This window comes from Pseudochaenichthys georgianus, chromosome 6 (genome assembly GCF_902827115.2).
Source record: "Pseudochaenichthys georgianus chromosome 6, fPseGeo1.2, whole genome shotgun sequence".
Taxonomy (NCBI): Eukaryota; Metazoa; Chordata; class Actinopteri; order Perciformes; family Channichthyidae; genus Pseudochaenichthys; species Pseudochaenichthys georgianus.
In genome coordinates this window covers 19,755,697-19,779,598 of record NC_047508.1, presented here as the reverse complement: position 1 = coordinate 19,779,598, position 23,902 = coordinate 19,755,697, and the positions used below count along the sequence as shown (strand labels likewise).

The 23,902-nt window shown below is 41.0% G+C and overlaps 1 protein-coding gene across 1 annotated transcript in view; it reads right to left on the bottom strand.

The window, feature by feature from the left end:
- b4galnt4a (beta-1,4-N-acetyl-galactosaminyl transferase 4a) overlaps positions 1 to 19,112 on the bottom strand; it is a 209,051-nt gene extending 189,939 nt beyond the window's left edge. The window contains exon 1 of the mRNA XM_034085301.1: positions 17,524 to 19,112. Coding sequence (XP_033941192.1) covers positions 17,524 to 17,665 — 142 coding nt within the window. The 5' untranslated portion in view covers positions 17,666 to 19,112. The remainder of the gene's footprint in view (positions 1 to 17,523) is intronic.
- Positions 19,113 to 23,902: the final 4,790 nt, after the last annotated feature.

Sequence of the window (23,902 nt, the reverse complement as noted above, 5' to 3'; positions counted from 1 at the left end):
ACTTCTTTAAGTTTTATTCTTTTTTTAGCATATTGTTTATTATATTATAACTTAGTACTTTTTGTAATGCATGTAAGATATGCAACACTAAGCTGTCTGTGGCTCTTTCCTGCTGTATCGCTGCAAATGTCCCCTCTGTGGGACTAATAACGGTATTCTGATATTCTTAAATTGCAATGACGATTTCAAAAATCTTTTGTTCCAATATATTTGCATTTTCAAGACTTTTGAAAGATTGATTTAAGATATTGATATACCAATTAAGGCCTTATTTGGATTTATAAACTCCTTGCAGGACATTTCCCAGATTTGTCCATGAGTTCGACTTGAACCCTCGTACTAGGCAGTGGTGAACGCATATAGGTTATCAGCTCTAACCAGCGAGCTATCTGGCAGCCAGGTTCATTACTTTTTAAAGATCAGAACAACCCTCGGTCTACATCCTCACTCATTCTACTTTTCCTTTCACTGTTATCTGTCAACTCTAATATGAAACACTCAACATGTCTTTAGAGCTCAGGAAACACACTGCACTTAATGGTTGTTGATTGTCATCTTGGGCAACGTACGCAATCACTACCTGAAGTATCATCATGTGAGGCTGAGGGAAAAGTCAACGCAGAATGCAATGTACAGTTCAAACCGGCGTGTTTTCTTTGACAAGTGGAGTTCACGAGTTTAGAAGTGGTACTAAGTGAACCTTTCACCGCGATGATTGACTCCCTGCTCTCTATTCTAGTTGGCCTTGTAGCTCCAGGGCTGAGAAACATATTTCCTAAAACAGAGAGCAACAGCAGGGGATCTCTGCCTTTCTGTTCATTCTTTAGCACTGGCGTTGTCAGACAAAAATAACTCCTACGCTGTATTTACTAAAGCATTAAGGTAGGTGTGAAGAGCAACTTTTGGAGGGATAAGTCGAATCATATAGTAGTATCTGTCTCTACATATCTATGCGTGCCAATGTCGGTGCTTAACCATGATTTCAAATATGATTATTTGAGAGTGAGTCATGGAGATCTTAGGGTTATTCGTTTTACATGTTAAAGGCAGAATGAGTTGGATCTGTTGGCAACAGTTTGTAAAAATGCAAAGTTGGCCCCTCCTCTCAGCTTAAAGAGGGTTACGGTGGGCCTTCAGCTATTTTTGAAAATGTTCTCCATAATGTCTGTAATCTTCGTATAGGTTCCTCTTGAATGCGTGCTTACCATCTGTACCAGGTGGTTATATGTTTTATAGAGGTTGAAACCCACAAATGCAGAGTTTTGCAGATTCCGACACCACTGCACACTTCTAGTGGGTCACAAGTGATGATTGAGAAGGATCATTTAGGATAAGTGTGTTTTATTTTTAGAAAAATCCTTCTTATTCTGCCTTAAAACTTCACCTTTTTTCAGAATATATTTTCCATCCATTCAAATTCCTTTAGGATCATTTGAGTGGATTATTATTTGTCCGATTAACCCTTGTTTTACATTTTGAATTATCAGTGGGGATAGGTTGTGTTCGGCTCTGACCTGAATAAAGCGCTAACGTTGCTGAGGGCTGCAGGCTACTCTGAGCTAACAGGATGAAGTTGTGATGCCAGAGTCCCAGAGATGCTCAGTCAAGTACAAACAAACTACATAGTTGTGGGATGGTGGACAGGGAGTGGAGTAATGATATTTTTAGGTTGACTTTTAAACTAATGTCCACTTCATTCATCTTCTGAGTGGGAGCAGGGGCTGTGACAGTTTTATGTGTATACATGCAGTTCTGAGTTTGTGTTCGAGTCTCTGTCCATTGGGATGTGGTGTCAAACTCGGCTGACTCACATGTAGCTGTGAGTCAACCTGCTGACAGCAAAATGCTGCGATGGAAAACGGATATAGGCTACGCTTCAGGTCGTTTCACTGTCCTTTATATAATGGTTTGAGCACACACTGCATCTATATGACACTTCAGTTCATTTCTGAACACTGTATCTAGCACATCTTTCTTGTGTGTTCAGCAGTTTCAGGTTTTCGCACTGATGTTTCTCACATCCCCTACCTGTGTCTGACAACATTAACAGTGAAATAAAAAGCCCCTCCGTGGCAAAGAAACAATTGTATTCTCATTGAAAGGCAATAAACCCTCTGTGCGATGTGGCTTAACAGGTCCGTAGATTTTTTAAATATGCACAGTCCACATTAAGCCCTTTTGAAAATGAATTTCTCATGGCAGCTGGTGTCTGATGATATTCTCTTGCCTCAATTTGTCATGTCTCTGCTGCAGCTCCTCTACCTATTTTCTTCACAGCTGGAATCCAGGGGGCAAATCTAAATGCTTCCAGTCAGGTTCCCCACGGCTTACATACTGTAGGAGGCATGCAAGCGAAATGCACGAGTGTGTGTGTGTGTGTGTGTGTGTGTGTGTGTGTGTGTGTGTGTGTGTGTGTGTGTGTGTGTGTGTGTGTGTGTGTGTGTGTGTGTGTGTGTGTGTGTGTGTGTGTGTGTGTGTGTGTGTGTGTGTGTGTGTGTGTGTGTGTGTGTGTGTGTGTGTGTGTGTGACAAACCCCACAGGTGCGGAGTCCCACAACCCCGGAAGGAATAGAATCTAGGCAGCAAAATAGGATTCCCTTGCAGCATATCAATGAGCACAGAGTGCTTGAAAGAAGGGAACGGAGGGCATGTGTGTGTGCGCCTGTGTGTGCCTGTGTGTGCGCGCCTGTATGTGTGCGCCTGTGTGTTTTTGTGAGTACCAGCAGGGATAACATCCAACTCAGGGGGAGGCAGCCTGCAGCAGTGCACAGGTGCCACATTCTAGACACATCACACACAGGCAGTATTCTCAGTGTAGCACAGGCACGGATAGGTGGTGGTGGTAATGGGGACGGGGGTAAGAGTGACAGAGAGAGCAAGAGCTTGTCTTGGCACATTGAAATGATGGAAGGCCAAACCGCACTTTAAATCAGCTGAGTGGGAAACACACATTTTGGTAAACAGAAAGAGACGCACAGACTATGTTGTTAAGCTCACTAGATACATGCTCAAGAAAGAAAACCACTCTTTATGTTCCATTGTTATACCATTAAATATATCAATCATCCATGTTCAAGTCTTGACACTGTCAACGTCCTTAACTAGTGTTGATTGTTTTAATATAAAGCATTAATTAGAAGGAAGTGGCATGTTGCCAAATACTGTGTATAGATTCATTTAGTCTTTGCAGTGAAGAAAGAGCCCATACTGAAGGACTTTAAGCTACACAAGCCCCCACATCCTTAGCAAACCTGTGTGACATCACACCTCTGCGGTTTATTTATGAAACAAGATGTGACAAAGCTCAAGAGAACGTTGAAGGTGGGTACATTTCAGCTGGCCCGTTGGTCCCTAGTGAAAGCAGCATTACCCGACTGATAAACTGATACTCAGTCTTGGCACTGCATTGGATCGGTGAGGTTTTGTGGTATTGTTGTTTATCCCACAAATGTAATGTCACAGTTCCAAGGTCTCATAATAATGTACTGTATGTAAACATAAACTGAACTGGACTACTGGGCTAAGTTGACCTTTTAGTATGATCTGTCATGGCATCCATGTACAATATATTGTCAGGCTCCTTCACAGGGATAATTATTCTTAGAATCTTATGTCCGTTTCAAAATACAGTTGCACTCGTTAAACGTAAAATGATCACACCATTAGACTATGACATGGCACACACAAAAAATATCTCCTTGCCCTTCTTCCTCACAGAGGAATAGTTAACCGCACATAATACAACGAACATTGCTTTACACTACTCTAGAATCAAGAGGCTTTCTACAGTATGATTGCATTTAAAACAGAAAGGCTAAAAGACACTTCAAGGCGGCATTGCAAGTCCATACTGCGCTATGCATCCAGGTAAACACAGCTCTGATAAACACTTCTATTTGAAGTTCCATTAGCTTAACCATAGATGAGGCTTTCACCTGCACATTGCATGTGTATTGCAATCTGATGGAGGTAATAAGCAGAATCCACTTCAGCCTGTGACAACTCCATTTGAACAGGCAGAACTAAGGCTTAACGGCGAGGACCTTTTTGTTGATTAGATGATTTTTGTCTTCGAAGCACCAGCAAGCATTAAGGGCACTCAAAGAAGAAAGAAAAAAATGTAGGCCCCTCTGCATCCACACCCTGTTTGTGCGAGTATGAGTGTACATTTTGTCCTACAAATGTGTGGGCTGAAAGCAGATTAATAGGAATTGGCAAAAAAAAAAAAATCAGCTTTCCTACAGTTCTAAGCAAAAACGAGAGTAAGATAGAGAGGTCAGACAAGGTCTACTCTGCGTTATCAGGCCGCAACGACCTTAACCACACCATCACTTTTTCCATCACTAACTTCAGCTTTTAAAGTTGCTAGTAGGTAGCAAACACTCTTGTAAACAAAATATCATCGTTTTTTATACTTATATTTATCCTCACGTGCACACACACAAAAACAGGTTTATGAGGCTACAAAACTGCAGAATTTGATAGAATCTCCATGGTATGCTGGGAAATCAGTTTTAAAAAGTAACATTTATCGCAGTCACTGACTTTATTGTTGCTCTTTTAACCCACAGCACACAGTCAGCAGTACTTTTAACAACAACAAAAGCAGTTTCTGCATTTGTGAGAAGCTGATAGAACATTTAACATCAACTTGGCAAGTAGAATTAAGAGATATCGAGTGGCTAATTAAGTGAAAAATAAGTGAGTTACACAGCACGCTTTGTCTTCTCAGTGATTAGGTGAGAGACAAATTAAAAACAGACACGTTTTGAGAAAGCGGCGGTGGCGACCGGTTATCGCAAATGTTGCTGCAAAGCGGTTAATTTGAAAAAGATGGAGTGACAGCTAACATGGAATTCTGCAGTCCACAGTGTGTTCTGATGCATAACAAAGAAATTACCTATATGTTTGCTGAAAAGTAGACAAAGATGTTAGTAAAGTGAAAACTTATGAAAAAACCAAGCCTATAATGACAGTATTATGGCTTAAACATTTTCATATGGAAACGCTTAACATCTTCTTCATCTGTGTCAGCACTGCAGGCATAGTGAAACTTATAAAGCATGTTAGTAGACCACCGTTAGATGAACGTAGCTTTAGCATGACTTGGCACAAGTATATAAATACCTTTGATTTAGTTGTATTCATTGTCAGTATTTACATTTATTTATTCTGTTGATCTGTTTCCTGTTGTTTTAAGTGTACTTTTAATGTCCTACAATGTGTTTTTATTCAGGTATTATATTGTTGTTTAATGTACATTTGATGCATGATTTTGAGAAAGTGTACAACATTTTTATTAGAGAGAAGAGTCAAAGAACAAGCCTTTTTATTGCACTAGCCGACTGCATTATTTTTCATGCACGACAGGATAAAACTTGAACTCTGGCTCAGTACGAGTAGCGTGCTCCTCCTACTAACTAAAACACACACACATAAAACTGTAATACGCTGTATCCATCTCTCCATCTCAGTTCCGGAACAGTATAAATGAGCATACATATATTCACAGTTCTACCCTTCTGCTTGCTAAACCTACTTTAAATGCAGCTACTTTAAAGAATACTGCTCTATCCTCCAGCGCTCAATACATATACAAGTCCTTTTTCTCTCAATTTTTCTCTCTATTTTTTATGCGTTGAAACACAATCAAATGGTCAGAAAAAATGCAAGAACAATTATGTCCGGCAGCTCATTGCCAGTCCTCCTATCCACCCCAGTGATGTAAAAAACGCTCCATCATTTCCACCGGCAGGGCGGGTAGCAGCAGCCTGTTTGACAGAGATAATAGAGTTGAATCGTCTTGCTTTGCTGAGGAAGGTGAATCTCCATGTCAAATGCAGCCGGATGAAAAGCTTGCATTTGTCCCACATCTCATTTAGAGATGTAGAAATTGATGTAGGGGAAAAAAACACAGGGGGTGGAATATATGTCATTTTATGAAGCGAAAAGGAGGCTGAGAAGCAAGGTATAAGAAAACAAGGAAGAGCAACCAAGCAGGAGAGAAATGGAAGATAAGAGGGTGGGAGAGGAGGTGGAGGAAAATGTGGTGGCATTATATGCACAATGCACTCTTTCAGACATGCTTTTAAGAATGTCTTCTCTGTGCCATCATGTAAATGAGCCATGTAGCGATTTGCTACGATATGTGAATCTAAAACTAAAGACATCAACAATAGCTACAGGTAGTGCGCATACATTATCTTGCCCTGCTGGGCTTGGATAATATATACTATTTTCAGACCATTCTCATCACACATATTTTTTCCTCTCCTGTCCCCTGTTAAATGAAGGCAGGAGTTTCCTTCTTTTACTATTGTCATTGTATGCTGCTTTTTATTGCTGCTGTTGTGGCACACCAAAAGCTTCAGACTGAATAATACATCTGACCAAAAAGCCAATAAGCCAGCCAGACTTTCTGAAAAACAACAGCACTGCTACATCAGAGAGGGCTTTCTGCAGTGTCGAGCACTGGTCACTGAGTCATATCAAGTCTTAGCAGACGGTTCTTGTATAGTGTTCGTGTCCATACCTACGAAAAGGAATGCACTGTATTTTGTGAAAATCCCACTAGTCTGGGGCAGCCTTTGTTATTTTAGCCCAATCCCCAATTATATCCAAAACCGAACCAAGTAGTTTTGTTGGCTCAACCTAATCAAGTTGCTAGATACAAATCAATTTCAAACTTTATGCATTTTATGAGTAGAAATTGACATGTGTTGCTAAATTCGTAGGAAAGAACACAGAAAATGAGAAAACTTCTTCACCTGTTAAGCCTTGAGCCTGTTTTTCAGGTGTCAGGCTCGAAAATGACATGCCCAGAACAAATGACTATATCTTCACTTCTAAAAAGGGTACATTAATAATCTTTTTTCTCAAAGCAAGGTTACATCTGTAAGTTGGATGTAGAAAAGTCAGAATCAATATAGATGTTTTTATTTTAAACTAAATTTAGATTGAACATTACTTATAGTGAAAACCACCCTTGAATGATGGGATAGTAAAGCTTTAGGAATCCAAACTATAACATATAATAAGTACCCTGTATCAAGATTGATGCAAAACAAGAGACATTTGACCTTTTTAGAGAGATTTAGAAAAAAAAGAAAACCACTTCTGGGGTCATTTGGGTGTATTTGCCATATCTCTGGCCCCCCTCGGTTGATTTTGGGGATTGACACCACTTTTGAACCGTTAGAGCCAATAGAATGGAGGGGAAGTTCCTAAATCCATCTAAACAATACCATTGGTGAAGAGAGTGATGCGCAGCCAGCATGCCCAAAACCAGAAGCTCTCATACACTCTCGTAGCTCTCATAGCAGCTATATATGAAAACTCTGGTTATTGACATATGATGATGGATTATCAGTAATCATTTCAAAGTGACACAGAGACATTGGATTAGCCTTCAGCAGCCTTTTTATGCCATTGAACACAACTTTTGTTCAGAAAACAGCAAAGGTAAGACATATTAGCCGTTTTGGCTCCATAAAGTGAGGTTGTGTGTTGTCTTTGGGTTGTTTTGGTCGCACAGTGATGATACTTGGATATCATTGGAATCTGTGGAATCTCAGCTTTTATGATATCTAGTTTGTGCAGATCCGATGAGGTATAACATATTTCTACCGTGCGTTATGTGCCAAGTGCGTTAGCACTCTTTCGCTTAGGGCTAATTCAGAGGCTCGGCGTTAGACTTGTGTTTTGTTTCGGTAAAAATGGTTCATATCGTCAGGTAGCCGAGTTTCTTCCCGTTAAGTGGGTATGACAGATTCATAGTTTGTTAAATATTAAGAAGCCCTCAGACGCTGTTTCGTGCAAGATGTTGCAGGCTTAACAGGTTAAGATTTCGTACAAATCGTTTTAAAAGGACCTATTGAAAGTAGTGATGGTGTGCAGAGGAAGTTCAGCATTACATTATTAGGACAAACAAGGCGAAAACTATTGGGAAAAGTTGTTCTCCAAACTGTTAAATAACTTGAGATCAGCACCACTCTTTGTCCAGGAGAGACGAGGCTCCACGATGCCCTTGGCAGCAGCCATTATCATGTCAAATTGGGAATACTGACTTGACTCAAAGCCAACAGAGGCAAAGAGATGGAGTGCTGAGATTTACAATTGATAAGTGATTTTCTCATTGGTGATTTAATGGAAAAGATATGAGCTGGCCCAAAGCCAGCCAGGTAATTGGTAGAGGTTGAACTTGAAGGTGAGAGAAGTGGCCTTTCCAGGACGTCCTGCCAAGGTGGAAAAAATCTTATAGGGTGGGAAGTTAAAGACTCCCTGGGAGCTTTTCATTATGCTAACGTCTTTCCTCGCTCCTGTGCTCCAGAAGCCTCCTCTTTCTTTGTGCCTTGAGGAGCATTGAAGGGATTGGAAGATGGATGCGAGGTAAGTACAATTATAAGTACCCTCTGAGGTGGTTGAAGTACCAACAAAATTCCAAAAGTATGCGGTAGTTTTAGTCATTTAAATCTCTGTTTCCCTGCACTATAAGAATCCATTCCAACTGCCTTTATTACAGTCACAGATTACATGGTGTGCAGCTGTAAGTGCATAACTATAAAGCAATAATGTAGCCTTAAACAAAAAGGGAAAATAGATTTAAAGTTTACTGTAACGGATTTCTGTTTCAAGAAAGTTCCAAAGTACTTTTTTACTTTTCATATACTGCCAAATTGAATCAAACCATAAAAGAACATTTTAACACCTATGGTATGCCAAAGAAAATTAATGGGGTAGAATATACAAAAACACTTGCAACATTTATTTAACCATCAGCCACGGGTTGAAAAAGTCTAACTTAATTGTCTATGACAGCTTTTTATTTGCCTGCAACTTCTCCCCACAGTAATTTCAGTTAACAAACTAAGCTCTATATATAGTCAATGTAATATTGTCAGTAAAAAAAGCTGATAAACAAGCATTGAACATTGACATAGAACATAATCAGTGTTATTGAAACTATAAGAGAGATAAACTAGAACTTGAGTATGAGACGGTGAATACTGAACCAGGGCGCTTAATTAAAGTGAATTATTTAATTAATGAAGAGATGTTGAAATTCAGTGCACGCTGTGAGGGCAACTCTCAAAGCATGTATGCACAGTTGTACAAACACAGCTCCAGAGTCAACCAGAACATTACTTTAAATATCTTTCCTCGTGACTGGCCACAATAAAAAGAAAAAGGGAACCGTGTTTCAAAGAGAGTTATGATGCGCTCCTTCACAAAGCTGCTGTCATCGTAATAAGGGCGGCGAGTGGGACTTTGAGATGCAAAACAAAAGAATGACAAAGTGACGGCCTTGTCCTTCTTCCCTTCTGCCGCCTCTTTCAATACCCATACATCATGAAGAAAATTAAGATAGAGAGATTTAAAGGATAACTTGGATTATGGATAAGGTGGAACAAGAGGATATAGAATGTAATATGGGATTTAAAATACAAATAAATACAGTATATCATACAGCTCAACTAAGCAGAATGTAAAAAACGCTACTAGAGTTTCACAGTGCTGTCAGCGGGGGAGAGCCGTCAGACCGGCTGTGGAGCTGTGGGGAGTCTTATCACCCTCACTATCACACACTTGCTATTTGTATCCTTTAGTATATATATAGCCACATATAAAGCACAGGTTACAGTTTTATCTATATGGCCTCCAGACATGATAGTAATAGAACTTCAAGTGAAGAAAACATTCCCACTCACTGTTTAACTTTATCTAGCTAGCGTTTATAAATGGAGATGAATTCCTACCCCTCCTCCAGATCTGTGCCACAAATGTGTAAATATTCATAAGCGAGCTTGAAAAGTCAACGTCTGCATGATAGTGCTTTCAGAAGAAAATAAGGGGTGAAAGTGGATACGAGTGAAAACTACGAAGAGAGATGCACACAGGGACCTGCATGCTACGGTTAATTTACTCTCTTATTTCAAGTGTTCAATGGAACTGCAGTAAAAGATTCCCCAAAGCTGCTTACAATGCAGCCAACATCCCTGTTGCTTCTGTCTCTGAGGTTTATCCGTCCCTCTGTTGTGATTCCTTCCTCCGTCTTTGTTCAGAGCCAGCACAGCCTCGAGGAGAGGTGACCTTTTCCATTAAACCACCGCGACAGAAAGCTCATTCTGAGCAGCAGGGAGTGCGCAGACACACACTCTTTGATGATTGATTGAAATCCTGTAAGGTCTGGATCACTTACAGTAAGGCAACACCAGAGCTGATGCAGCCAAGCACTGCATAGAAACCCTATGAAAGAAAATCCTCCTGCAGAGGTGGGGAGTAAAGAGCGGAACCGAGCCCGAGCGCAGGGGAAACTGACAAATCCCATCATGGACCAGGACCATGATCGTCTACAGTCGATACTCCCACCTGACATCTTTCTCTGATGGCGCTCCCTCTTTTTCTCTTTCATGGTTTCCCATTTCTCCAAACTCACCACCAAGTCACTCGTTCTTATTCACACTCCCCCTCCTCGGCGTCTCCCAGTAGTGTCCTAGTAAATTGTCCAACTTGTGTGGGTTTTTATCTCTCTGAGGAAAATTGGCCTTAATTAAATATTGATGGCATTGTTAAGTAGTGTAATTGCTACATTATTAGACACCCCCGCTGTATTAAGGTGGAGGCACCTGAATAGCTTTCCAGAGTGAAGCTCATCTGACGGGTACACGTCGAACAAGGAACCATGGTTCCAGGTAGCAACAGATTACACCCAATGTACACAGTGAGGGTCTAATTTGAGCCCCGTCCTCTCCATCCCGCTGCATGTCCCACCTGTTGTATGAGAAGAGTATCCTTCTTCCCCCCCTTCCCTTCTCCCAAAATGCTCTCCATTCACAGAGAGAGTGCCAGCGGGCAGACAGTGCCATCATTCAGCAGCTTCCTCTTCTGCTTGGCTAAACACCGGGGCTAAAGTGCAGACGCAGCGAGATCAGGGACGCAATAACATGCTCAGTAAAGAAAAAAACAACATTACACATTCATATTTCTCTCTTTTACACTAAATATATTTTTTACACTTGCTAATTCTCACACACACACACACACACACACACACACCTCCTGCGGCAAAGCCATGGCAGCGGGCCAGAAATCTCATCTGCATGGGGCAGAGCAGGTACCTTGATGGTGGCTTGTTAGGCAGGCCAACACAAATTTCATTAACCTCTGGGTTAACACACTCTGGACTTTCAGCGTATATCCAACAGTTTTTCTCACCTTCCAACCCATCCTACTTACATCGGTCAGTCCTAAATTCACATTTGGTAACCTTACGTGCAACTCCACAATTAACACTTGAGGGTTGGGAAGTCAACGGTGGGTATGTGAATGTAACACATCTTGACTGTTGATCATTTTAGCGCGGCCATAAATTATCTCCAGTAGCACTTTGCATCTGCTTAAGCCTTACCAAGTAAATGGAACATTCTTACATGACTGAAAGGGAGGACAAGTGTGTAATTGATTGAGATTAAGCCTTGTATGGTATTCAGGTCTGTGGGACCCGTTTTCATTATTTAGCTAAAGAAAAATTATATTGGCTCATTTTCTGTGAAGAACATATATCAGACCACATTTTTCAATGACCCTGCCATTCCCGCACAAGGTTGCAACATTGTTGATAAATTCAAGCACGGACACTGCTCTCAAATTCCCGCATTATCTTTTGCGGGAACCAATCTTCATTTTGTTCACACTCTATCCCAGCTGCAAATGTGGGGCCAGACACAATAAATAAAGCTTCGCCAGTTTGGGTCCTTATCACAACTGATCAAGATGGCCAAAAGATTCTCTGCTCAGAGGGCCTTGCAAATGATTCTGGAAGAGAGATAACCACTTGATGATGATGTAGAGGAAGAGGTTTCAGAATGTGAGGATCACATTTCTGAGAATTCTGAGTCTGACATTGACTTTGAAGAAGATGATGAGATTGAGCATCAGCTATACAAAAAAAAGACGAGCCACAGGACCAGCTGGTCAGCAGGCAACAAAACGAGTAGCACTTTAATTCATTAATGTGATCTAACAAATGTAAAAGGGCGAATATTAACCATATATGCTGTTTATATTGCTTGTAATTGGGATGAAGTAAACATCTGTTGAGTATTTTAACATAAAATAGTTTGATTGTGTTGAATTGAAGCCCAAAAAGGCAGCGGGTCCACCAGACCCACAAACACTGGCTGAGTAACAACAATATGAACACCATATAAGGGTTAAATGAGACCATTTTTTTTTTTTAAATGCACGTAAAAACGAGAATAGGCAAATGCTAAAATGTGACATTCTGTACAGGGAAGAATAAGCAGACACATATGTGCTTAAAAATAACACAAGGTATTATTTCCCCCTCCTAATCCTTCTGTTGTCTCCATCTCTGGCAGACAGTTCCCAGGCACATTGAAGATGCAGCGTGAGTTGTTAAGGGGACACCATTCATCCTCGCAGAGGAATCACTCAGAGAGAGAGATTTAGTGGGTTGGTCAGATAAGCTGTGGGGCAGATTCATGGTTGAGCTTCTGACAGTCCCCATCCCAGATCCCCAGACACAAGCTAACAATGAACTGACTGCCACATGCTTTTATGACACGGCTCTTTAGATAAAATGCCAAGGATAAAGCCGCTCAAATTAAATGACAGTTTCATATATAAAATACAGTTTCCAATATTGGTTTGATTATTCACCATTTCTCAAGGATAGTGAAGCCATACAGCCTGACTATACTGTAAGATTCCAGCTTTCAATTGTTTAATCATGGCACTAAAAATATCTACGCTTCTGCAGCAATAACTTCCATCTGAAGGTCAAAATAATTCTGTTAAGCCAGCATAACAGTATGGCTCTAAAGAATATAAATCACCACATTAGAAGAGATACAATTTCATAATTCACCCTTTTAGGAATGTCTCTGCATTTGCATCTGATTAGAAGGGCTCTTCCATCCACGAGGATATAAAGGGCCAAGCACCCCTAAATGGAAGCAATCTTTAAAAGCCGCACCTCCCAGCTGGGTTCACACGTGTCCCCAATTTAAAATGCCCAAACCACTTTGTTGATGTGGACTTACACCCTGCACCCACGCTGGGCTCAGTGTTTCTGTAAAAGCTGCTAAATTCAACTGTCAGAAACACACCTGCTTCTTACTAAGCATGCAGAGTGTTTATATGATGTTCCTCTGTTCTTCCATTAACAAATGTTCCATCTCCTCAAAAGGTGGAAGTGCGCACCAAGCAGCTGCATTGTTCACAAATATGAAAAGGTAATTGAGGATATTTATTGTTACACGTATAAATAATAAAATGAAAAGATGCCATAGTAAAAATGCTGACAGAGTGGTTCTGGCCGAGGTAAAGCTGACCAACCGTGAGAACCACAAGAGCTAAAATTAGGTAAAGTGACATCGGAGGACATGGTTACCATGACAGCAAGCCAGCCTGAGGGTGTTGTTGCTGAGATACAACAACAAGCCAAATACAAGTTGATACTGAACTGCAACAATATCCAAGTATGCTGTAAGAGTGAATATTACTACTAAGAGATACTAGTAAAATGACCCCGCATCAACAAGTTGTGTGGGCTTTATTTTTTTTTAAGCTCTCGCTAAATATTCAGCACATTCAAGCTCCCTCAAACATTGAATTCATCGGCCACGACAAAAACAATCTCCAAACCATCCCACCAGCACAGCGCGTTCCTCTCCCATATGTTGTCTCCATGGGCAACCAAGCAGCCAATCTGCCACGGCCCCTGAGACTTCCCCTTCCGACTTCCGCCTTATCCTTTCAGAGCGCTGATGAATTGAAGTGTATGCTCGGATTATGTGCCATTTTACCAATATATATGCAACATATTTGTGTTTGTGCAAGGGTGGTTGAGTGTATGCATATGTGTGTTCCTCCGCACATGTGTAATCATAGCTAATCAATAGAGGCCTGTATGCAGCAGCCTCCTCCTCCTCCTCCTCCTCCTCAGTGGACCTGTTGATGCTGGGAAACAGGGGGGCTGTTGTACAACTGGGTGGCCGCATAAATGTGGCACTCATCTAATATGCACTGCAGCACTGCCTGCCAACACACTTCCTCATTGAAATTCTGATTAAATAAGGCTAGTCTGGCCAGTGTGCAATCTGAAAACTATTTAATTATACCTTTTTGGCTTCCTCTGGTTTAAACAGCTACCTTGGCTTTTAAGTTAAGCTAAATGAATGCCCCAACAGACAGCCTCACAGTCAGAAAGGTCTCATTGGTGGGTGTTGTATATTGTGCTGTTATATTTGAATGGCGTATTCATAAACAAGACAGGCATATTACATGTGATAGATTCTCACACAAAGTAAATCAAGATGGTTTTGTTGTTTATACGTTGCCTACCATACAGTTTTCTTTTTGAGCGGAGAGGATTCGTAAAGTAGGAAATAAAAGTAACAAATAAATACAATTCCTTACTTCTTGCGCTTCTGTTCAGGTGTGCCATTAACTCCCTGATATTGGATCCCTCTTTCTCTCTATACTTTCTATAACATCACAAAAAGGTGAGTGCACAGCCTATCACCATTCAATCACCGGTCTATCACACAGCTCCATCCTGTAGTGAATAATTTAGTGACAGAAAATGATGGACCATTTCAATACGTCTGCGGCTGGCTTAGTGTTCTGAGTGATGGCAATTCTTAATCAAAATGACCCTGATGACATTTCTGTGTAATTGATTTCTTTGCCAACCAACCACAGTGTTATATTAATGACCACATATGACTTCTGAGTAATGATGTGTCTGTCAACCTATTCAAATAAGTATGTAGGCCGGTGTTAATCACAGTTTCCAGACTATACAAAGGTAGGGTTAGCAATGTCATTGCTCATTTAAATAGAAAAAACCTCTACAACCCAGGATGTAAATCACTAGCGAGGCAAAAACAAACATTTATATTCAAAGCTTGGTCAATGCGATCAACACCTGCTTCCATGTCACTGCTACACCCAGATCCTTGTCAGCCAGTCCAAAGAGTTCATCCAGGGACTTTCTTTCACCAATCCATGATTAGATTGCCATATATGTGTGTCTCTAACAGGTCACACACACAATGACATTGATAGATATTGTAAGACAGAGTGCAGTTACAGCTTATGCATGTAATGAGCCAAAAAAGGTAGCAATCCCCTGATAAGAGGTAGACAAAGACAAAGGCAGCCAACGTGTGTAAACAAAGCTAGTTTCAAAGCATCCACACAAGCCATTGCAAATGTTTTACGAAGTAGAAAATATATTCAACGTGTTTGTTAGATTCTTAGAAGACACAATGAGTTTTGTGAGAATGTTGAATGTACAACAAAAACTGCCAATAAGACTCTGCAGGGTACGATTAAGAGGCCTCTTCTCCAAGTCTCAGGCCTCCTCTCATTATGTTTACCCAGTCAACCAACACATGAGCACACAGAAGTGTGTAGACTGAAGTTTGAAACATTTGGCAGACTGTATATAATCGTCTGTTGTAAACTTTCTTCGACACTTCTCAAATCATTATTCACAATTAGTTAGATGCAGCCTCGATGGGGCACTTTATGCCAAGGTGTTTATATTTCTCATAAGTCTGTTGGCCATGTGCCAATAAGACATTAGTTCGAGGATGAAGTACTAGCAGAAATCTGTCTGATACGTGTGCCCGCTCAAAGAGATGATTTGGCTGACATAAATCTAATTTTCTCCAATATAGAGACAAGCAGAGTGGAAATTTCACAAATTGTCATTTCATATTCAAATAAGGGAGGACTCAGGCCAAAAATGAAATTACATTATTCCTACCTGCCCCACCTCAGTGCTAAGAATCAATGAAGGTTTTTGTGTGAAGAGAATACCGCCAGCCTGATATGAATATTTACACACTTCATAGAGCCCCATTTTCAGTAATGGCGACATCTCACTTACAAACCCTTGGTGCGAGAGGGGGACATGTTATTCATAAGAGGTTAAGTGGGTTGACCTGCTCAGATGCCTGCTAAATGGAAGACAGTCAATTAGACACACAGACCAGCAAAGTACAGCATAACAGCTTCCTTCCTCGCCAGACGGCCACAGCAGACTGGTCACAAAGACGGACTATTACTGGAATCTTTAAAATGAGGAACACAGTGATATCGAAAATATAATTGTCCAAAGGTCTCTTATTTCAGGGAAGGAAGAAGTCGTCATGCTCGTAGGCAAGTAACTGCAAAATTATCAGCAATAGCGAAATTGAAACAAAAGGACAAAGGCTAAAAAGGGCATCATTCTAAGATATCTGCCTATAAAGGAAGACTGAGAGGGACCATTCATTATATCAACTTCACAGTCTGTGATCTACAATATCATAACCACCTGTATAATATGGTCGCCGAAGCGGACAAATTGATACACTTCATGAATGTTAATGGTAATTTGAAGTAATACTGGTTGATTTAAATGTTTTGCCTAAATCCTGACAAACTCACAACTACTGTTACCAAATGCAACAGGACAGCGTTTCAGTCTTCAGCCAACAGTATGGTTTGGGACTCATCATAAAAAAATAACTAAATCTAGTCTGTTGCTTGGAAAAGTGCATCGTGTGTGAATGTGCTGTGTTCACTCTTCAAGGACATCATAATCATCAGGTATCACTTTACACAGACAGCTGCAGGAGAAAGACTACACCCCCATCCCATGTTGAATCTGTAGTAGGTGATGGTACATCATCCAGCACCTATAACAGTATTCCTTTCATTTATAGTGGCTATTCCTGTCTGATACGCATCAACCATGCTGTGCACAGTGACTGACCACAATCAACCATTGGCAATAAGAAGCATTCCAGCAGCAGGTGGAAATCTGCCTCCCCTGTACTGCCCAACCCCGGATATTTTCCCAAGTCTGACTGGCATGCCTGTGACCTCTGAAGCCGCCTTTATGAACAGCCCTTTGATTATTAATGTTGAAGGCGGGGGTCTGGCTTTCGACCTGGCCCAACACCGCGGTGCTCTTTACAGCCTGCATGGAGAAGGAAACTATTGTTAATTTATGAGACACGCTGACTCTCTGTGCTACTTCTTCTGAGCGTATCCTCTCCTCACATTACCCGGGGGAGAACAATCAGCATGAGTCAGGTTACTTGTTCCAGGGACATATGTCATAAATCCATGCACCTAAGAAATAATTGTATTGTTTATATTTCCCTCGTTAGTTTTGGCATATCACAACTTTGATTTGTATACATTATATATTATTATGTGGTCATTTTATAATGGAATTGTCATGCTGTAAAGCATTATTATCTTAAAGGATGAAACCTTAATATTCATAATATCCTGCAGGAGCAAACTCTTCTCAGTGTTGACTTTATAGTCACTATTAGACTTGTTCATAAAAGGGGCTAATAAATGTTATTTTAAATATCTACAAAGATTGTTCGGCTACTTCATATCCATCCAGGTAACAAAAGTTGTTTTACAAAGCCTGAAATTGTGTTGGATGAAATTAATAGATCATGTTTTTTTTATTTCAAATAAAGCCTACCTTTTCCATAGTTGAAGTGGAGTTTGATGGTCTTGCCCTGGTTGATGTGCAGGTAGGTGAACCACACGGCGGAGGTGAGCAGCACCAGCAGCAGCAGGAGCTTGAACTGCTTCCGGATCTTCTTCACGGGGAAGCGCAGCATCCTGGCTCAAACATCCTCCGGTAGCCGCCCGGTAGATAGTCAAAACGGTCTGGAAAGTCGGTGCGCTGTGTTTGTGTTTCTGGGTGTCCGAGTCTCTTCTGACTGTCTACCTCTCCCGGTCACAGCGACGGCATCCCAGCAGGCACGCTGCGAGTAAACAGGGAGTGCTAACTACAGCCTTGAAGCGCGTTTCATTCCCCCGGATCCACAGGGTGACATCAGCGCCAAATGTGTCGTATCCTCAGATCTGGGTCCAAACACCTCTGTGGCAGTCATTGCTTATGAATGCAACCCGGTTTCCCCCCTTTCCCTATGAATAGCGTGGCTTGTAAGCAGGCTTCCCTGCTGGAGTTTCCAGGAGACAGCAGGGAAAAGGCTGCGGATCAAAAGCAGCTAAATTCAGTTGAGTGTGGCCGAGTGAACAAAATAGCAGTCCGGTGATAATCTACACAAATCCCCAGAAGCTCAAGCCTTTGCTGACACCGCGACGCTGATTATTTTATCGGCTATACTCAGGGATCATCCCCGGCCATGGGTTTAGCGCGAAGAAGCAAAGAGCAAGAGGAATATACTTTCCATGTGGAGGGGTGATCGGATAGAGCATCTCCACAGAGCTGATACACTTCCTCGCAGAACGACTTATACGGGTTATTTGTCCAAAAATATTAAATAGGCTACAATCAAAACGGCCTTCAGTGAAACGTGTCGCCGGTGTAACCTCTGAAGGAATGATCGGTGTGAAGCTAACCTGATAAGAGAAAGGTGTCAATCAAAACACACATCACAGCCTTCTGCGCTCCATCTATTGTTAAACACAGCTGAAACTGAGAGTCTGGCTTCCGATGGAGCGTGTTTTTACTTAAGTCCCGAGAGAGGAGGGGCGATCAGCTGTCATCCCCATACTCGGGTTGGTTTGAAACCCCGCGATGAGTAAATAATAAACCGACGTAGATTACAATCTGTGAATCCTCCATGGCGGTGAAACAGACGAGTTTTTTTGACGGAAATACTCGGATGTGATTGTCCGATGTACGATTCAGGGAGCAGATGCCCATGTGCTCCAGTGTCTCACGGCAGGTGCGTTTCCACAAAATCTCCCAAAGTAGCCGCTTTGTCCGAGTCCACCGAGTGTGCATGAAAGGTCCAAAGCAAATAACCGCGTCCGGATTAAACTAATAAACACTGATATGTGTCGCTAGCGGGGATGCACTGCCTTGTGTTGTTATTCTGTCATGAGCTTTTTTCCTTTTAAAACGCCGCAATAGCATCGTCCAACCCGCTTGTCACCGCGCGCAGGGAGAACAAACAGCTGAGCTCCAGGAAGAGTCTCGTGGACAAACCAGCAACAAGCAGTGATGTAACCAGGACAGAACATGGTTTTTGTTTTTGCTACAAATAAACGCGTAAGGGTATCTCCTTTCACTGCACAGCTCAGTACGCCCATCAATTGAGCATCTCAACGGTGCGGAGCAACCTAACCTGGGCGGATGAAGAATGACAAATCCAGCGTCCAATTAAAACGCTAGAAAAGGTTCAGAGGAGGCGGGATGACAACGCTTGCCCTCACCGTTGCTTGGAAGTACTGGTGTGATCCATCATCCAATAGCTGAAGCCTGAAACTTGTTAAGCTCTCCCATTGTGCCATTTTCACCATCATTTAAGTATACTAATTCGATAAACAATGATTATTCGTTTTTCAGGCAATGGAAATGCAATGACACTAAAGTAATAGGATATGGAGAAATACTCGCTTTGTGTCAGGATTCAGGCACCCATCTAAACACTTAGGCATACTTATTAAAATAATTGTTATTAAAACAATCATTCCTCATAATAGATGAGGAAATATCATGTTGATATTTGTATTTGTTTGGGGGGGAAATTAAATGGATTCCTTTTACTAAACCGAACGGATTGCCAGTTGTTTCATTGTAATGTCAAAGATATTTAAAATCGCTTTTGAAACAATTAATTTAGTCTGATATATTAAAGAAAAGGTTAAGATTATTCTTTAAATGTATCATTTCTATTTGGCTTGAATAAGATTCCTTATAGTGGTTTACACAGATCGTTACAAAGGAATTGCACATAATGTAGCCTGCATACTGTGTGTGATGACACCCTGCAGACGCACCATGCGCACTTGGCTGCCACCGTCTGGTCAATCATAAAAGACCAATGATTACGTGAAGGCAACAGAGACTATATAGTCTTCATTACAAATAAGCAAAGTGGATTGTGTTCGATTTTTTTTAGAGGACATTCTCGGGTAGAGAAATGTTGTAACTTCACATTTATCAACATTTATTTTTCAAGATTTACAATACTATGTAGTCTAGTCATGTTAATTTACTTTTTAGTAACAGATTGATCAAATTGGCCTTTTTAACATTTGGACATGTCACAGCAGGAAAACAACAGGTGGAACTAATCTTTAATGATAGCTTCCCACCATTACACAGACACTGATAGAGCCATTGTTCATGTAATTAATATTTTATTGAAAACCCACATTTTAAAAGTTCTACCCACATTAAAGTGCATACAACAAATGTTAGAGCTGCTCAAAGCCGTACTAAAGAAACAACTAAATTAATTATGGATGTGATGACACAATTACAGTTTGAAAAACACTATTGCTGTCTCTAAGTTTAAGTCACAGTATGAATAATGTTTGACAGTGTAAGTATTGTATCATCGGTTAGTATAAAATGGTTAAATATTTTTGATTTATTTTTGAATTAGTGAACATAAAACGTATGCGATATGATTAGTATACATACTATAGTTAGTGGGTGGTATGGAGAATAGGTATATTGAGAACAATAACATATATGAGAATTGTTCCACATTCTCACGAATGTGGAACAATGTATATATTTTATTGGTGACAGGGGACATCAGATTTAACAAGAGATTGAGAAAGATTTCAACCATGTTCCGTCTACACAGACCTACGCAGTCCTGAGTGAGAAGACGCAGATTAAGTTAATATACCTTTGGGGTTGAGCCATGTGTGTGTTGGCTTTAATATAAAATGCAAGAACAGTTTACAAAAACAAACATGATGTGTGAATGTATCATTTGCTATAGGTTGACATGCATCAAACATGTGGTTTATCCCCAGTTAAATACAGGTCCAATCATCCCGCTGAAGCTATATAAGCTATTGATGCCATTGTGAATCCAGATGAAGGATCAAAGGGCATGAAACCTGGATTTACAAGAATATGACCTCAATTTAGTTTGTCCCAGATGTGCCTTCCCCATCGGTCAGACCACAAACCATAATCCTACGTCTCTGTAGTTTAATAATGTAATCTTCGGAGCAAACACTACGCGTAAATGAAATGCTTAGGTATTTATCTTGGCCGTATTGAAATGAGTGCTTTGTAAACGACCTCAGCCAAACATAATTTTACGCTGAAACAAAAACTTGACGGCCTTCACCTTGCAGGGGCTGTTGCAGGGAAGACTGAAGGTATTTCATCACTCACGCCGGGTTTGAAAGTCATCAAATAGTTTCATGCATCGTTATTTTTTCCTTCTCTTTTATGGTTGCAGGACATCTTCATTTGATGGCATGATTCTTTTCCTTTTTATGGTTGGTTTTATGACTTCTAAGACTGAAGTCACAAAGAAGTTTATTGTTTACTCAGTGAGTGCTCCAAGGGCAACTAAGCATCCAATGCACCTAAGGGACCTGCACACTTTTAACTCACATTAAAGCTAAAGAGAAAGAAAAAAATGCATAAGATCCAATTTATTGGTGAGATGCACATGGGAAGAATAAACTTGTGGGGATAATATTATCTGAAATGTTTTTATAGTCATCGTCTTTTTCCCGGTTGAAATGTACTTTGTGCTGTTTTCCCCTGTCCGTCTCCTCGGTCTTTCATGCCTTCAGTCACATTTGGCACCTATAGGAACAACCTGTGGGGGATGTCCATGCTTGAATGAACCCAGGAGGAGGCAGTGTGCAGTGGGATGATATGGACAGAGAGGCTTTTCAAGTTGAGGACTGATAAAAGGGAAAGGGAGCTGCTGTGCTCTGTCCTACAGAGACCGAGCCCTCAGGGAGGAGTGAGTGCCCAGCTGGCCATGACAGGTGTCAAAGTGTGGCTGAAGTCATGATACCACTGAGCCCCGCAGAAGGAAAAGGCATCGCTCGGGACTCGGTATGCAGAGAGCATCATCTCAGAGTGTGATGGTGTTTGCATTTTGAACAGAGAAGATGTTATGCAAGCAACAGAGGAGAGACTGACCTCAAATTGAGGCTGCCGCAGATTTGATAAGCACGTCATCTGATCTTGCAGCTTTTTAAGATTTCTCTCCTTTTACTAATCCAACATCTGCCTCGTCTGTCTATGTCTATATCTCTTGGCTGGCTGTATTTCCTTCAGCCTTCTTTAGTCTCTTTTCAAAGCATCATTCCTCAGACAGCTCCAACCTTCCCTTTTCCCAGGGAGTACAGCAGCTCAGACTTTGACATGAGGTCTGGGATAACATGTCACAGGGATTAAGGGGTTTCTGCCTCCTGCATCCCTCCGGATCAGTTCTGCCCATGCCCTCTGTGGCTGTGCCTCATCTTCCCCAAAACAGGTGTGGAGTGCCATTTATTTCTTCTCCGCTGTGCCCTATTGAATTTCCTACTGGGGAAATAAGAATCCTCCATGTTTACAGATAAGTAAGGAGGGAGGTGAACAGATGAGGAGAAAAGAGAACTTGTAGAGAAGTGTAGATGCAGCAAGAGAAATTGAAAGGGAGCAAGGATCAGAAATTCAGGCAAATACTCAATAGAGGTAGATTAGTTTTAAAAGTTGTATTTTTACAAGTTTGAGAAGTTGACTTTCATAATTTCTGCATTCAGGCCCTGCCCAGCATCCCACACAGACACACCAAAGACAGACACATGCACTCCTCTGCAGCTGTTTCCACCAAATACGGTTTGACAAATATAATTAGATCTCTCCAGAGATGTTCAGCTCAGATGGAGCGTTTAACATCACATAAGCTACAGCTGCTGCTGTATTAAAAAGCATTCTGCAGGGTTTTCTCTGACTGGCTCTTCAAAAAGTTTGAGCAACAATCCCACACACGCTCACCAGTCCACTTTAAAAAACAGTTTAGCCCCATGCCCCCGATAGCAGTGGCATGAAGCAACATCTTGCAAGAAACAGCGTCTGAGGGGTTCTTAACATTTAATAAACTATGAATATGTCATACCCACTTAATGGGAAATAGCTATCAGACAATATTAACAATTTTTAGCAAAACGAAACATAAGGGTAATAACAAAGGCTCTGAATTAGCCCTGAGTGAAAAAATGCTAGCGCAGTTAGCACAGAACTCAAGGTAAAATACCCGTATTACTTATCGGATCTGCACAAACAAGATATCGATTAGCAAGCTGATATTCCACAGATTCCAGACATATAAGTATCATCCCTGAGCGATCAGAACTCGCGACAGGGGAAGTGAAAATAGACATCACAACGCGTAGCTTCACAGAGGAAACACGGAGAGTTGTGTTCAATGGCATCAAAACGATAAAAACGCTACTGAAGGTTAATCCAATGGTTAATCCAATGTGTCCATGTCACTTTGAAATGATTACTGATAATCCATCTCCATATTTAGTCTTCAGATTGTAACATAGCTTTCGACTGCGTGCGCGTCACACTCACTCCTCGATGGTAACTGTGTATGTGGAACTTCCCCTTCGATTCTATTGGCTCTAACGGTTCAAAAGAGATGTCAATCACCAAAATCGACCAATGGGTTCCAGAGAAACGGCAAATAAACCCAAATGTGTTTGTGTTTTGCTAAACCTCTCTAAAAAGGTCAAATGTCACTTGTTTTGCATCAATCTTGATACAGGGTACTTATTATGTTATCATTTGGATTCCTAAAGCTTTTAGTCTACTATCCCATCATTCAAGGGTGGTTATCACTATAAGTAATGGGTTTTTTTGGACAGACACTATAATTTAAATGTTTTTCTATGTTCAATCTGAATTTACTTTAAAATAAAAAAAATGATATATTGATTCTGACTCATCTACATTCAAATCACAGGTTTGTTATTGCTTTGAGAAAAAAAGATTATTAATTTACCCCTTTTAGAAGTGAAGATATGGTCATTTGTTCTGGGAATGGCTTAACTGGTTAACCTTTTGCAGATCTGCAGTGGGATGTGTTATTTCTCAAAGATCTTGTCAGCGGTGTTGTTGGGCG